Source organism: Myotis brandtii, unplaced genomic scaffold (assembly GCF_000412655.1).
Source record: "Myotis brandtii unplaced genomic scaffold, ASM41265v1 scaffold695, whole genome shotgun sequence".
NCBI lineage: Eukaryota > Metazoa > Chordata > Mammalia > Chiroptera > Vespertilionidae > Myotis > Myotis brandtii.
This window is the reverse complement of record NW_005370716.1, coordinates 595,379-611,402: the sequence shown is the minus strand read 5'-3', so window position 1 is coordinate 611,402 and position 16,024 is coordinate 595,379. Positions and strand designations below refer to the sequence as shown.

The window sequence follows — 16,024 nt, the reverse complement described above, 5'->3', positions numbered from 1 at the left end:
TTTAATACACAGTCTATAACTCCACCTAAGTGTATTCAGCCCATGTTTCTTTGTTGGGGGTCTGTCAAATGCCTTGATTCAATTAAGACAACGTGAATACCACTCCCAATGGTTTCTTTCTTTTCTTGTTACTTAAAAGTCATCTATTTAAATGATTAATTCTAGAATTGCTGCCCATTGTTGCTAAGAGTTGACATCCAGCTCACTGGTCCATTAATTTCCAGACACTTCTTTTGCATTTTGGAAAATGAGGAACATTTGTTCAGCTCCAGTCTTACTTAGAAGCCTGAATAGATTCACATAAATAAAATATCCAATGTCAGGACGCTATGGGTCTATGACCATTATAGAAGTAAACTAAAACTAAGGCAGCAGGAGTAATAAACAGAATTTTTCAGACTTTGGACACAATACTGAACATAAAAATAATCAAAAGATGCAATCTAATCTAGATTAGAACTGTCCTGAAGAAATTGCAAGGTAAAAGCAATAAAACAAAAGCGAGATTTCCCCCAACAGTCTCACTGTCTCCTGTGTAAAAGCTGCTGTTGGGCTCTCTTCCATGTACCCTGGACCTATTTACTCCGCCTTGGTCCATCTCATCAAAGTGAAGCTGTCCCTTCAGGCCAGCCTGGGCAATGGCGACCCACCATGTCTACTAATAGGTCCTTCTCTGATAATCACAGAGGCTATTCACTCCTTCTTTCTCTTCTGGAGCATATTGTCTCCATCTCATCTTCCCATCAGTGGAACATTACTTAAAATGTTGTGGTAAAGATTTCGTGGCTCTAGAATGAAAAGGTAGAGTGGCATTAAGCCACACCATAGCCAGCCTAGTTCTAAACTGCTACCTGATGCTCTGTAATCGAACACTTGAAAAGTTCTAGAGAGGTGGGCCTATACAAGGGATTCACATCAGTATCCTCTTCTGTGATGTTTTAAAAATTACAACTGTGCTTGGACCGAAGAGCTAGATGTTCTGATGTAATAAATCTAGGGCATTGTACTGTTTTTAAGCTCCACAGGTGAATTTTCTCTGTGCTTCTTCTAAAGAACCACTGTTCTACACCTACCTAACTTCTCCAAACTAGCAAATGGGTACAGTTATCAGCCCCTCCCCACTATTATGAGAGACAAAACTTATTTTTAATTTACTCTATTCCTACATGTATAGGTGTTAGTGTAAAATAAGCTTTGCGTAAGCCAAACATTAAGAGTTGAGAAGCAAATGTATCCCCCATGTTAATCTGAGCCACAGTCGATCTTGCAAGGTAGAAGAGAAACAGTTTAGCATTATCTTTAACAGTTAGGGTCATCTTTATGGTCTTAGATTCTACTTACCGTTTCCAAACTTCTTAAATAAAGACGATAATTTGTGATGTAAACTCTTCCCTTAATGGGGCCATTGAAAGGACATATGTAAATAACTTCTTTGTCTATTAAGATAAAAAAAGTACCCTAAAATAATGGAAATATATACCAAGATATACAACAAATGGTACTAATTTAATATAAACTATTTGGCTAAGAATAACTACAATAAAAATCACTGAAAAGTTTGAAAACATGCATTGGCAATGTTTCTACATTACCATGCTTGGTCCAATGAGGCCGTTAGGGAATAAGTGGGGCCACACGTCACCTCTAGGCACTAGTGGTGCTTCTCTGAGCTTGCCCACCATGTTGTCACTACCTGGGGCAAGGGGATAACAGCTGGAGAGCAGAAGTGAATGAGGATACTAATGCTGCTACTCTCAAGAGGTTATAAAGGTAACTGCTGAGCTATTTCAACCAGAGGGTTGCAATTCTGTAGGACAGTCTCATGGACTAACCACCAGATAGGGTTTGAGGTTTGCCAACCTCTAATTATACAAACATAGTGATGTTTTTAATAAATGCATGTCAGCAGTAGAGATGTTTCAATAGTCTATTCTTTCTCTTTTAATAGTCCAGATGAGAGTTTAGCTAGATACATCTCAAACATTTAAATGATATAAAACAGATGGCCAAGAGAATAGTACAATTTTGGTAGAATCAAACATAAGAAGAAACTAAATTAGGAGAGTTAATTTATTATAAAAATGTATCTTTCTCTTATCTTTCAAGGATGTCCTTGAATGTGTTAATGGCTTTTAATTTTTTAAAAACAAACTTGAAATCCTTCTCTCCTCAGGTGCTAAATGAAAAATACCCAGTAAGGCTACCTCATGCTAATTCAGTTACTACACACCAATTAAGGTTTTGGCACTGATACAGAGCACCAAAACTTCATATGTGAAAATCACCAAAAGTAAGCTATCCTCTTTGCTCTTATCCAGAAATTGGAATTCTTGCAAGTCGGTGGACATGAAATAGTTTCTCCTGATGCATGGTTAACTAATTCACAAAGGCATCATATCTATGACCTTAATCTAATTAGCACCATCCATTTAAACTAAACAATCAAGATCTTAATGAATAAAGCAAAAGGTTCCCTGAAACAATGCTAACTATATTATCACCAAATATATGGGAATCTGAGAGGGAGTCGACCCTAATGTAAAATGTGAAAGCCTACAATATCAGCCCTTGGCTTGGAAGCTGTCAGATGTGTCTGTATTCTTAAACCAGAATAATCTGGTTCTTCCACAGTAGATACCTTCCTCTTAATATAAATTTATCATGAAAAAATAAGTCAACGATAAAATTATGACATCAATATTACTAACTTCAGTTATCTGGCAAATGAAAGCTATTTTAAACCATTATGGTTTCCTATATTTCAAAGAAGAGAATACTGAGACTTTAAGCCTTTAACTTGATCATTTTAAAGCATATCATAAACTAGAAAACCTTAATATCATTTTGTCCTTATAACCTCAAGCCATGAGAGCTTATCACTCCAATAAGTAACTTTCAAGAGATAACCCACATTTTCCCCCCAAAATAATTACGTCTTTGATACAGAGAAAAGTATATCATTATCCTGGAGAGCACAAAGCTCTTGAAAGAACTCTTTGATCAAGAAACTAATGCACAGAGTTCTCTCCTTATTAAGACTTTTAAACAAAGCTAGCTTATTTGTCTAAATTTGACTTCTAAGAGCATGAGGAATAGAAGTCACCTGATCCTGCTGGACCTCTCACCAATTTATGCAAATCCTAACTTCACAGGATCCTTACCAGTAATGCGAATTTCTCCTGGAAGTCGAGGAACAGCCTCACTGAGATCCCGATTGACTCCATCCCTAGAAATCTGTAAATGAAACAGTGGCATCAGAAGTAATCACATTACATTTGCACAGGTTTTCAAGCAACCTGAAAAACAACTGACCAGAAATACACATTATAAAGAAAAAAAAATCAGAGAAATACTTATCATTATAGAACACTGGCATAGAAAATTTAAACTAAAACATACCCTCAAAATTCAGTAGCAGTGATAACTTTTAGTCTGCAAATAATATTAGCATGCTTTTAACTAATATTAATTTTAAACACCCCTTCCAAGCACTTCACCATTAACAGCATTCAGAAAAATGACAAAAAGTAAATATTAAATGTCTTCTATACTGTGACAGTTTTTTTTCCTATTAAATATTTAGTCCTTTATCTTTTTTGTTAAGAGTAGAAATGAAAACTTCTTTCAATGGGGCCTTACCTGAGCCACAGTAATCACAGACTCTTCTTACAATTCCAGAAAATAACCTTTATTACATATTGGGTTTCTTATTTTACTAAGATCCTTTCTCACTTAGGTAACTTGATAAGAGGAAAGGGATCTGTCATTGAACTTTGGAGCTGACAAGAGGCTTAGGTACCATCTACACAAATACTTGCCATGTCTCTAGGCCTCCTGGCTTCAGAGGTATTTCCAGACCTGTGCCTTATTCAATGGCCACAGCAGCTCCCTCAGGGAGGCAAGTAGTAACTACTGAAACCCAGAGGGAAGTTCTAAGTGTAATGTGACATAATTGGCCATTGTGACCCGGATGCCTGGTTAGGTGTCTCTCAATCTATTCAACTTAAGTAGTGGATTCATAGCAATGATGGGCTGGCTATGTCCACTTTAGGGCATATGAGGCACATCATTAAAATCTGTTTGAGCAAAAGGTATTTTTCAGCATTACTTTTCATTCATTTTTTTCTAGTTGTTTTCCAAAATGTCACACTGTAATCATCTCATGTGTGAAGTTAGTTAATACTTCCCTCAAAGGGGTTTTGTGAATGTATTAAGTGAAACGAAATGCATAAGCACACTTTTGTGAATTATCAAGGGCTATGTAAAGTATTATCAAATGAGAGAAATGCGAATTGTGTATTTAGGTAATATATAAGCTATCAAAGAGGGGTGCTTTCCTGGATTTTTAATGGTTATATCTTTTTTATTCAGGCACAAAATGAAAATTCTTAGCCAATTTTCAGTATGTTTTAGTGCTTGCAAGCTAAGCATTTTTAACTAGGAGGACAAGACAAGTTGTCCCCAGCCAGAAATGCCTTCCTCAATAAGGAGCAAAATCACACACCTTATATAAATTAGACTGGAAATAAATTACCACCATCCTTTAACACCACCTCTCACTAACTAAAAACAAGTATAATGAGCAAATTTAATATTCAGTATGCCTTTGAAATACCATAGTTCTGGGTCAGAAGAAAGCATAATTCAACCACAAAATAAGGAAAACAAATGTTTGATTAACACAGGATAACATGAAATTAGCATAGGATATACTTTATTTTAATGTTATACCTTATTGGAGTTATTTTTTTAAAAAAAACATATTTTTATTGATTTCAGAGAGGAAGGGACAGGGAGAGAGAGATAGATAGAAACATCAATGATGAGAATCATTGCTCGGTTGCCTCCTGCACGCCCCCTACTGGGGATTGAGCTGGTAATCCGAAATCGAACCTGGGACCCTTTAGTCCCCAGGCTGATGCTCTACCCACTGAGCCAAACCAGGTAGGGCTACTTTTGTGTTTAGAACTGATTCTTTACTAAACACAAACATTACATTACTAAAATACAATAAAAATTTATGTAATCTTGGTGAGTAAAGGGTCTTTATAAACATGATATCAAAAGCAGAAAATATAAAATAAAAGCTTGGTAGATGTGTTTACATAAAAACTTTAAACCTGTGACTTTCAAAATAAAAATATTATAATATACTTAGACAAAATGTTGTAAATATAATTAAAAGGTTGACAATAAGCTAGGTAAAAAAGGTGAAGGGGAATAAGATGTACAAACTTCCAGTTATAAAATAAGTCAGCCAAAGAGATCTAGTGTACAGTTCAGGGAATATAGTCAACAAAAACAAAAAAAAAATTAGGACAAAGACTTGTAATGTATATTATAAAGAGTTGGTTATAATATATAAAGAACACTTATAAATCAATAGAAAAAGTCCCCCAAACATTCCAAAGGCAATTAGGCAAAGCACATGAACAGTCACTTCACAAAATAAATACAAATAAACAAAAAGCACATTTTCTTATTTTTTAAAAGACCAACCTCGTTAGTAATCAGGGAAATACAAATTAAAAGACATCAGTTTGCTCCCTTCTGATTGCATCCCCCTACATGGCTATTGGGAGTGTAAATTAACCTTTGCGGTAGATAATCAAGAATATGTATCAAAAGCCTTAAAGGGCCATGAATAAAGCTTATTTTAAATTGATCCTTTACTTCCAATTTATGTTCCAAAATCTTCCTCTAGTTATATAATTTTCTCCTCAATACTTTGAACCATTTTCTGTTAATGTTGTATTTGTTTCAGTCATGCAACTATTTTATCATCATAATTAGAAAATAATGTCAATATTCAGGAGAGTTTTCCAATATCTCTTTCAGAAAACTTTCAGGGGAGAGGGACTGCCTATAACACAAATGTAATATTCACAACACAGAGAATCTAAAAAATGAAGTTACATGAAAGGATTTACAAACCAAACTCAAATAAAACATATAAGGTAGCCTGTTTTTTCTAGAACAAGGTGGGATAATAAATAAAACCACATTTATTGAAGTATTTACATTATGTGAACGAATAATGTAATTAATAATTTAATAAATTCAAAATGACTGCCTAATATGAAAAGAGAAATGCAGAGAAAGAGATGGGATAAATCTGAAAACACGACTTACCCTCTTAATAGACTCATTTTCCAAGGAGCGTGAATTATATTTAGAAGTTGGTGCAGAAGCCATACTGGAACTCTACCAAGAAAGACAACATTCAATATCAACGGAATTGTATGCAATTTCAGACATATGTAACAAATGTTGGGGGTCCATCTGGGTCATGGCTGTATCCTGCTATTTAAATATTGTAATTGAGAACCAACAGTACTACACTTTACAGTCCCTATTTCCATTGTAGTCTCCAGTGGGAATGACACACACAAAGGACTAAGCACAGCACCAGTCAAGGACAGAGCTCTGGGAAAGGTGCAGGACACTATGGAAGAACAGGAAAGGGCAGCTAGCTATGTATGCATGGGGGAGCCCAGAGGAAGATAGCACACATATTCCTGGATTTTTTTATTCATTGCATTCAAATAGTCATCTAAAAGAATTTAATGTTTAGCAACTGTGCAGCAGGCCTCAAATTTCCACATTTCTTAATTTTTAAAGATTATATAGAGGCAGCAGAGCAATAAAAAGGGTAGACAATTGAACTCACAGTATTTTCCCCTTTAAGAATTCTATTTTTGTCCTAGCTGGTTGCTCAGTGGTTAGAGTATTGGCCCAAGGATTATAGGGTTGTGGGTTCGATTCTGGTCAAGGGCATGTACCTTGGTTGTAGGTTCAATCCCCAGCATCGGTTGGGGCCAAGTGTGGGAGGCAACCAATCGATGTGTTTCTCTCACATCAAAGTTTTTCTCTCTGTCTCTCCCCATCCCTTCCATTCTCTTTAAAAATCAATGGGAAGAAATATCCTCGGGCGAGGATTAACAACAACAACAACAAAAGAATTCTATTTTCTTCAAATTAAGGCAATTTAAAGTGGCATGAATTTGATAGAAATCAAATTAGTAAGATTTGATTTAATCAGTATTTTCTAAGGAAAGCATACACTTACTTAATTTAAATAATGCATATTCATCACAAGTCAGACATAAATGAAAGCATCATGTCAGAACATATACAAGGTTATAATGCAAGATTTACACTTGTGAAGATTATAACAACAGGAATCTAAGTAATGTTTCAGTTATTTTATTAATCAAAGTTAGTGACAGAGAAGTACACTGAAGCTACAGGGAGGTACACAGTATTCAGTTCAACTAAGTGACTGTTGTTATTTGTGGGATCTTTTCCCCAGGCTCATTAAATGAGTAACTACTTGCTAACAAAATGCAGCATGGAGAATATCAACACACCTTAGCACAAAAACTAGTGATCTGATAGCTTTTCAGTGTCAATCACTGTCATTAAGTAAGGCCCAAGAGAGATGACAAGATGCAGATAAGCATAACCATGGGAATGAAGAGGCAGAGAAATGGTCAGGTGAGGACAATCTTATAAGATTAGGACTATCAGCCCCCATCCTCAGAATTGAGCTCTCTAAGGCAAGGCTGGGGGGGTCCATCTGGGTCATAGCTGTATCCTGGCACACAGTTGACACTCATAACTATTTAGTGAATGTGCAAAACACACAATAATTGTGAAACATCATGATGGGGTGATGGTATATTGGTTCACCAAATCCCTGAACACTGAAACTAGGGAACTACTGATGAGACATAAAAATGAACAATTAGGGCAAAGTACAACACTTCTTTATAAAAAGGAATACTAAACTTCAAAAACCTGAAACTCATACTAAGATGTGGCACAACCTAAAATTAGAAATAACTTTTTAAAAAGATTAATGAATAGTAACTCTAAAATGAATTAAATTCTGACAGAATATCCTTGAAAAGCTTCTCTAACCTTAAATTCAAATCCCAGCAAAATAACCCTTTATTCTGAGATAGGAGAATGGATGAGATGGACTAGATAGAGCAAGTCAGATATTTTTGCCCTAAAATTATTCTATTGACTAAATAAGATTATATGTTTAGGGAATTTCCTTCAGTAACAGATACAAAATTACTTTTTAGTAATCAAATACTATAATATTTAAATCATTTAAAAAGTCAGTGTTTTCAAAAAAAAGTTAAATTATTACTATCAAGTCAACAGAAGAAATTAAAAATGTTGGGTTATGTAGTCAATTCAGTCTTCACCTTCCTGTTCCTGTTTATAAACCATAAAAGATTAATCTTCCTATTTTCAATACTCATTTAAATTTTTCAACTTAAAATGAACTAAATATAACAGAGGAAAGTCCACATTTCCCCCTTATTTTTAACTACCTATTGACACATAACTCAAATATTGTACAACTCACCCTCTTCAAGTGTACAATTTAATGGCTTTTAGTATATCCACAGTTATGCAACTATAACCGCAATAAACCTTAGAACATTGTCATCACCCCAAAGGAGAAATCCCGTACCATTATTAGTCACTCATCACTCCCCATTCTCCCAGCCCCGAAGCTATCACGAATTTGCTCTCTCTACAGATTTGCCCATCCTGGACATTTTATATAAATGAATTCATATAATATGCAGTCTTTATGTCTAAAGCGCTCATTTTAGAGTTATAACTGCCACTAAAAGTTAGACCAAGTACAAATCTGAGAAATCCAAGGGCCCAGGTAAGTGGGTCAGTTTTGAGATGAGGTTCGCTGTAAAAGCTCATCAGTGAACTTCTTTTTGTTGAATGGTTCCAATTATTCCTGAAATACACAGAAGCTGGAACAGTATGATGCTGGAAAGCAGAGATGTTGGAGCTGACTCAATTCAAATTCTGACTCTGCATCTCAGTATTTGACCTTGGGAAGGTTATTTAACTTCTCTGGCCTTAGGTTTTAGAACAGTGCCCGGTATATTTGTTAAACAAATTATTGTCATTTTTTTCAATTATGAAAGGATAATTATTGAATGCTGACACCATAATCTATTCTACAAATTAGTCCTGACCCTATAAATACTAGGAAGAAAGTTAATGACTATCAGGATAATGCATTGCTGGTAGTGACCTAGCTATAAAGCTTCTCTTTAAAAAGTACATGAAAATAATGTCTCATTAGGACCAGGGAAAGCAGTATAGTGCTGTGGAAAATGTACTAGATGGACGAGCACAGGCCCTAGGCTTTCTTGAACTTATCAAGCATGGAAAGTTCATCTATACTTTCATCTATAAAATATCTACATTGGTCTAAACACAGTTCAATAATAATTAGAAACTATAGTGAAGTTTACAAAAGTCAGCTACCCTTTTGGTTATAGAGTATTTTGCTCAAAGCCTCTAAAGCTTGTTTTAATCCTTTTTGTTCAAAAAACATTTGAATTGAGGTTACCTTGGGTTTAAAGTGAAAATTGAAACGTAATTCCCTATATATATATGCTAATTACAAGATTCTAACCAAAGGTAGACAGACTTCTATCATTTTTGACCCTGAAAAACAACTTTTGTTATGATTTAAGCCCAAACCTCCCTATTATGGAGATGAGCAGGAGAGCCTAGAGAGTGTGTGACAAGGCCCTGGCATGAGTTAGTGGCAAGGCTAGCTCTAGCCTAGGCCTCTTGACCAACACTGCAATGTCCTTTCCACCCAGAGAAAAGAGCTTCCAAATGGTCTCTATTTTTAAAAGAAGACAACAACAACATGTTAGATGTGACTGGTCCCAAGTTCAGCAGAAAAGGAGTTTTAGACTAAGAATCACAGTTAAGAAAACAACTCATTTAAGCAAGAAATCTTTGGGGCTGCCAACTCCCTTCAAATAAAGGTGGCATTACATAATAAATCAAAACTTTAAGTCACAACATGGCCCTAATTGTGTTTCTCCTTAAATTCAAGACAAATAACCTCAGTGGTCTCATGGTATTCCCTTGTCTGTCTCCCCCAGTTTCCCACCCTCCTCTCTTCCACCTCTCTCTCTGTCTTTGTCTTCCCTCTGCCCCTCTCCATATCTTCTTCCTACCACTTACCAACTTTCAGATATCTGTTGTTACCCTCTACCTCAACCCATCAGAATACAAACCCCCACCAAAATACAAGCCCCCACCAGAATACAAGTCCCCACCAGATGGGGATTCTGGTCTGTTTTATTTACTGCTCCATTTACAACACCTGTAACAGTGACTGGCTGACACCTAGTAGGTACTTGATAGGCATTTGTTAAATGAATGTATGAACTGGGCAATAACTGCTATTTGCCCAATGTTTCATTTAAGGCAGAAATTCATGCAAGCTTAAAAAATGGTAGAACAAATCTTTGCCTAATCAAGGCATGATGGCCCTGGGCAGCAGGATGGCAGCATTAACTTATGCCTCCTTGAGGCAATAGCACTAAAAAGAACTTGAACACTACCATACTACTTCCTAAGAAATAGACATTTCAAATTAAGGCACCTAAACCTCTTCCATCATGCCCTTCTTCCAGACTAAGAAACTATTCTACTCTCCACTGAATATGAAAAATAGGACTCAACAAAACACCTGCAGCAGACATAAGTATAAACACTTTCAAACAAATGAGGGCCATTTTTACCCTCTTGTAAAAATCTAAAAGCAGTAGAACCAGAAAATAAGTTTGACTTCTACTTCACAGAGCCTTTGCAAGCAAAATCTAAACTCCAATGGGAGCTCTAGTTTCCATGGTCACCTGATCAATGGGCCTAAATTAGTGGTTTTACTGAACTTTCCATGTAACAACAGAGACAAAAGGCATGCAGGCCTTCTTTTGTTTTTTTTTTGTTTTTTAATCAGTGTGCTTTCTTACCCTGTGTTCACATTTAAATGAAGTTTAAGAATGGTCTTTCTCTGGAGCAGCGGTCTCCAACTGGTGGTTCATGGACCACTGGTGGTCCGTGAGATCCGAAAGGTTGGCGACCGCTGCTCTGGAGGGTCCCTTGAAAGCTAGAGAAACTCTACCCAGTCTGAAAATGAACTTCTAAAGCCTACCAGCAAGTGAGAAGTTATGCATAAGTAGCCTCTGAGTTGAGAATTCCAGGTCTTCCCAAAGGAGCTCTCTTTACTTGGAAGTCTGTTTTGAAAACAAATGCCAAATACGTAGGGAAGCCCCAATGCTCCCTTTCTTATAAAACAACTTTCTGTACATCCCATTTGCTAGCCTAAAACAAAAATCATAAATATTATCAACCTAAACACAATTTCAAAAAATAATCGATATAATGTCCTAACTCCAGTATAAAGGAGAAATAAAAGGATACTGAAGTATAATGAAATAATTTATTTTACAACACATTACACTAAAAACAAAAACACCCACTCCCATTTCCAATGTGGCCTCTAAGGGGAGTATTACCTCTCCCCTATGAGAAATAATAGCAGGAAGTTCTGTACCTGGAGTGCCAGGAAACACAGGATTTAATAAATCAACTTATTCTGACTTTTGCATTAAAGTTGCTCTGACTGTAGGACACCTAGGAGGCAAGAAAATGAAAAAGATGCCTTGAGATGTCTTCAACCAAACCACTCTCAGCACAAAAAAGAAATGTTCACATCCCAACCATTTTGAGACTAGTACACTATCAATTCAACTTCTACATTAGCCCAACCCACATGAAAACAAATGATGGTTTGCAAAACTAGAAATTTATTTCATTTCTATACATTTTCCTTTGAACAGGGATTGGTAAACTTTTTCTGTAAAAGGGCACATCTACACTAATAAAAGAGAAACATGCAAATTGGTGTCACTCCGCTATGCCCACCAGCCAATCAGGGTGACTATGCAAATTAACCCAACAAAGATGGCGGTTAATTTGCATACACAAGTGGCTCCGGCCAGAATGAAGACTGAAGACTGAAGACTGAAGAGGCTTGGCTTCTCTGTTGCAGCCGGAGGGGAGAAGCCTAGCATCGAGGCTTGGCTTCCCCGCTGCAGCCAGACCAAAGGCCTGGGTCCCGGGTGCTGGTGGATAACCGGTGCCGGCAGCCAGGGGAAGGAAGGCCTACTGCGTGAATCTTCGTGCAATGGGCTTCTAGTCCTATATAATAAAAGGCTAATATGCAAATCAACTGAACAGCAGAACAACTGATTGCTATGATGTGCACTGACCACCAGGGGGCAGACGCTCAATGCAGGAGCTGCCCTCTGGTGATCAATGTGCTCCCACAGGGGGAGCGCCACTCAACCAGAAGCCGTGAGCCCAGCAGCGGTGGCGGGAACACCTCGAGTGCAGCAGCAGTGGCGGGAACATCTCCCGCCCCTGTGGCAGCACCAAGGATGTCCAACTGACAGCTTCAGCCCACTCCCCATCAGTGGGACATCCCCCAAGGTCTCCCAGACTGCAAGAGGGCACAGGCCGGGCTGAGGGAACCCCCTGAGTGCATGAATTTCATACACCGGGCCTCTAGTAGTAAATATTTTAGGTTTTGTGAGCCATAAAGACTCTATTGCAGCTATTGAACACTGGTGTAGCATGAAAGCGGCCATAGGTGATGCGGAAATGACAGAATGTGGATGTATGCCAGTAAGACTTTATTTACAAAAACAAGCTGTCACCCTCCGCCTTAAACTATTAAAATACATTATTTCAAAGTGAAATTCCCTCAGCCAAAGCAAATAATAATTGTTATTAACTCCACCATTCACAGCCATACCTTGTAAAAATGCACTATGACCAGCTGCAAAACTGTGCCATGTAGTTGACAAAAGAAGGGGTTTCTGTATTTAGACCAGTTTATGTTTCAAATACCAACTTTGTCACCTGAGTAATAATAATAATAGTCATGTAACCCTGGATAAACTGCAGTTCCCTATCTGTGAAATGGACATGATACTACCTACCGCATGAAGCTGTGATGAGGAACATGCAAAATGCTGGCACAGCAGATGGCAAAACAGAGGCACAGGGTCCCTTCCCCTTACAGGAGATGTTTAGATAAAATCTAAGTTATTCCACAAACTGGCACTAATATAATACATGATGTCTAACACCGCCTAACCATTCTGCATACACATTTTCTAAGATGATCCACATAATTTTGGCAAGGCTCTGAACAGCCTTAAAGCAGTTTATCCTCAAAGCATGCCTATTTCCATTAAAAAAGTATATACTTGAGTCCTAGCCCAGGGAAACTTTCCATGGGATCCCTAACATGGAGACCTTGCCTCATTACCTTCTATTCTAACCCAGGAATCTAGAAATACACTAGAGGCTTCTTAGAGTAAATCTAACTGTATTTATTCTAAAACAGTACCCTCCTGTCAAAGTAAACTGCTTATTATCCAACTAGATAATTGCAAAACATATACATCAGAGCTTCTTGATTTGTCTTAGTGACATCAAACCTCAGGGCTAAAAGGGGTTTGATGATTCTTCTTTGGAAATTAAACAACACAATTCAGACCCAGTGGAGAACGCATTTTGAATCATTTTCCCCCATGGTTGGTGATGGATTTGAGCTGATCCATTCACCCTATTACTTGGTCCCCTCAGAACAAATGGCATATCTTCAAGACAGCTGAATGGCTTTAGAGGCATAAGCTGTGGCTATGGAACAGAGTAACTTTAGAATGCTTCATAAATTGAAGTTGGTATGCTAAATAAACTATTAGAAAAGTCAACCACCATCAGGTTAACTTTTTTAAATAAAAAGGCTACCTAGTAATGATATTATATACATTTAAACAGGTCTTTAAATTTGCCAATGGATTTTGTAACCATCAGATACCTGCCAGTAAACAGAGTTTTAAAATAGAAACAAGATCAAGTTCCCCATTCACCTGCCAATTCCCAAATTTATGAACCCAGCTGATCTGCTCCATGACAAAAGTATATTTTGTTTAACTATTTCCCCCTGTTAGACACTGTTCCCAAAAAGTACAATTTACATTTATAAGTAAAAAGTACCTTAAACAAAAGTTAATTGTAAATGTTGATGATAAGAGTAAACATATGCAAACAGTCATAGCTGTAATAGTAATGAAGGTGCCAGTTCAAAACATCTCCTTACTTTCTAAGGACCTTCTCAGACTGAGCATTACTGACAAAGATTCCTCCAACTGGAATTAGTGGTAGAGAGGGAGGAACAGAAGGGAACTAAAGAGCGGATGTGCAGTTTTTAGAAAAATAAAGAGAAGAGAAAAAGCTGGAGATGATAACCTGCCATTCGGACCAATTCCTCCAGGCACTTTCACTGCGGGGGAGAAGCAGGGTTTTGTTGGCATAGGGTCCTTATTTATCTGCTTCAAGACACAGGAAGATTTTCCTGACACACACACACAAACACACACCTCACTTTTCTGTACATTGTACAAATTTCTAATATTTCACTTGTCATGCTATACTCTGTGACGTTTTGGGTCTTTGTTATATCTGAGCTTCCTAAGGGCAAGGGCTGTTTCACACTGTGGTACCAGCACAGAGCAGTTTGAACGCTCAGTCAATTAATAAATGAATACAGGATCACCCTCATAAACTTTCATGACTTTGGAGACATCAATCTTTAGCCATTAAAGATTCTCCAGCCTCCCTCTCTAGGGCTGATTTTTTGTGTTTACAACTACTTTGCATATCTGTATAACTTTTCCACATATGTAGTATATATCCCTAAATATTATGTTGAGTTTGAACTTTTATATATAACTGGAATTGTTACACATTCTTCTGCCCCTTGCATTGTTGTGAGAGCCATAAATGTGAATGTGTGGAGTTGTGCTCCACTCATTTTCCCTGCTGCATAGTTGTCCATTGTTCACACTTTGTTAGCCATGCTCTTCTCAGTGGTTATTTGAACTGGTTCCAGGTTTTGCTGTTACAAACAATGCTGTTATAAACAATCTTGTAAATGTCTCCTACTTCCAGCACACATGTAAGAACTGCAATGGGTTTTTGTGCTAGATTTTCCAGTAGCTTTTTCTGATCTTGGAGTAAGTGTGTGTGTGTGTGTGTGTGTGTGTGTGTGTGTGTGCGCGCGCGTGTCCATTTTCATCCATTAGCCATCTTCTCAATATAACGAGATGGCTAATGGATGAAAATGTAGGCACATCAACCATTTGAGATGAAATGAAAAATAAAAGCCAGGGTTGTCAACACTCTAATTCAAGCAGCAAGGGGCGGGGGCGGGGGGAGGCAAAAGAATGGATGGGCACTGTCTGAGTTTCCTAAAGCTACTGTAATAAAGTGCCACAAACTGAAAGCTTACAAAATAAATTTATTCTCTCCCAGTTCTAAAGGCTACAAGCCTGAAATCAGGGTGTCAGCAGGGCCATGCTCCCCGGCAGGCTTAAGGGCTGGGTCCTTCCTGTCTCTTCCAGCTTTTGGTGGTTGCAACCGCAGCATTTCTATCTCTGTGTCTGTCATCACATGGCCTTCTTCTCTGTTTGTCTCTGCATATTGTTCTCCTCTAAGGACACCGGTCATATTGGATTAAGGGTCCATCCTCCTCCAGTATGACCTTAACTAGTTATATCTGCAATGACCCTATTTCCAAATAAGGTCATATTCCAAGGTACTGGGGCATAGGCCTATCAACATATCTTTCTGGGGGACACAATCCAATTTATAACAGAGATAAGAGGTTGGCTACAGAAATTAACAATCTACAAAATGATCATGTGGTTACATTCAGAACAATTTAGTTTGTCAATCCATCTATAAGCATTCACTAAATATCTATTAAATTAACCAGCACTGATATATTAATACCACTTCTTAGAAGAAATAATGAAATGATACCAGGCCAATCATTACTGAGACACTCCTCAATCAGCATGAATAATTGTTTAATCTTTTTTCCAAAGAGGTAAAAAAAAAAATCAGTTAGTAACTATATATTGGGCAACTACTCTGGACCACAATAGGAAATTCTTAAAAAAATGAGTCAGATCTTCAAGGAGCTAGTAACTGAGTTGGGGAGATAAATAAATGTAAGACAAATTAAGTAGTTAGTGATAAAGACAATGAATAGATATAAATTAAATAATAATACAGATGATACTATTCAACT

The 16,024-nt window shown here is 37.3% G+C and overlaps 1 protein-coding gene across 3 annotated transcripts in view; it reads right to left on the bottom strand.

Annotated features, from left to right (window-relative positions):
• The window catches only part of MTM1 (myotubularin 1), a 100,968-nt gene that overhangs the window by 73,165 nt on the left and 11,779 nt on the right, over positions 1-16,024 (bottom strand). For 2 of the 3 annotated variants that reach the window (XM_005881945.2, XM_005881946.2), the window contains exons 2-4: positions 6,133-6,204; positions 3,162-3,234; positions 1,342-1,436 (exon numbers count right to left, since the gene is read on the bottom strand). In XM_005881945.2, the coding sequence (XP_005882007.2) occupies positions 1,342-1,436; positions 3,162-3,234; positions 6,133-6,204 (240 nt within the window). Of the gene's footprint in view, positions 1-1,341; positions 1,437-3,161; positions 3,235-6,132; positions 6,205-11,410; positions 11,432-16,024 lie in introns of those variants that run through there. The other variant, XM_014529770.1, reaches the window with a different exon arrangement.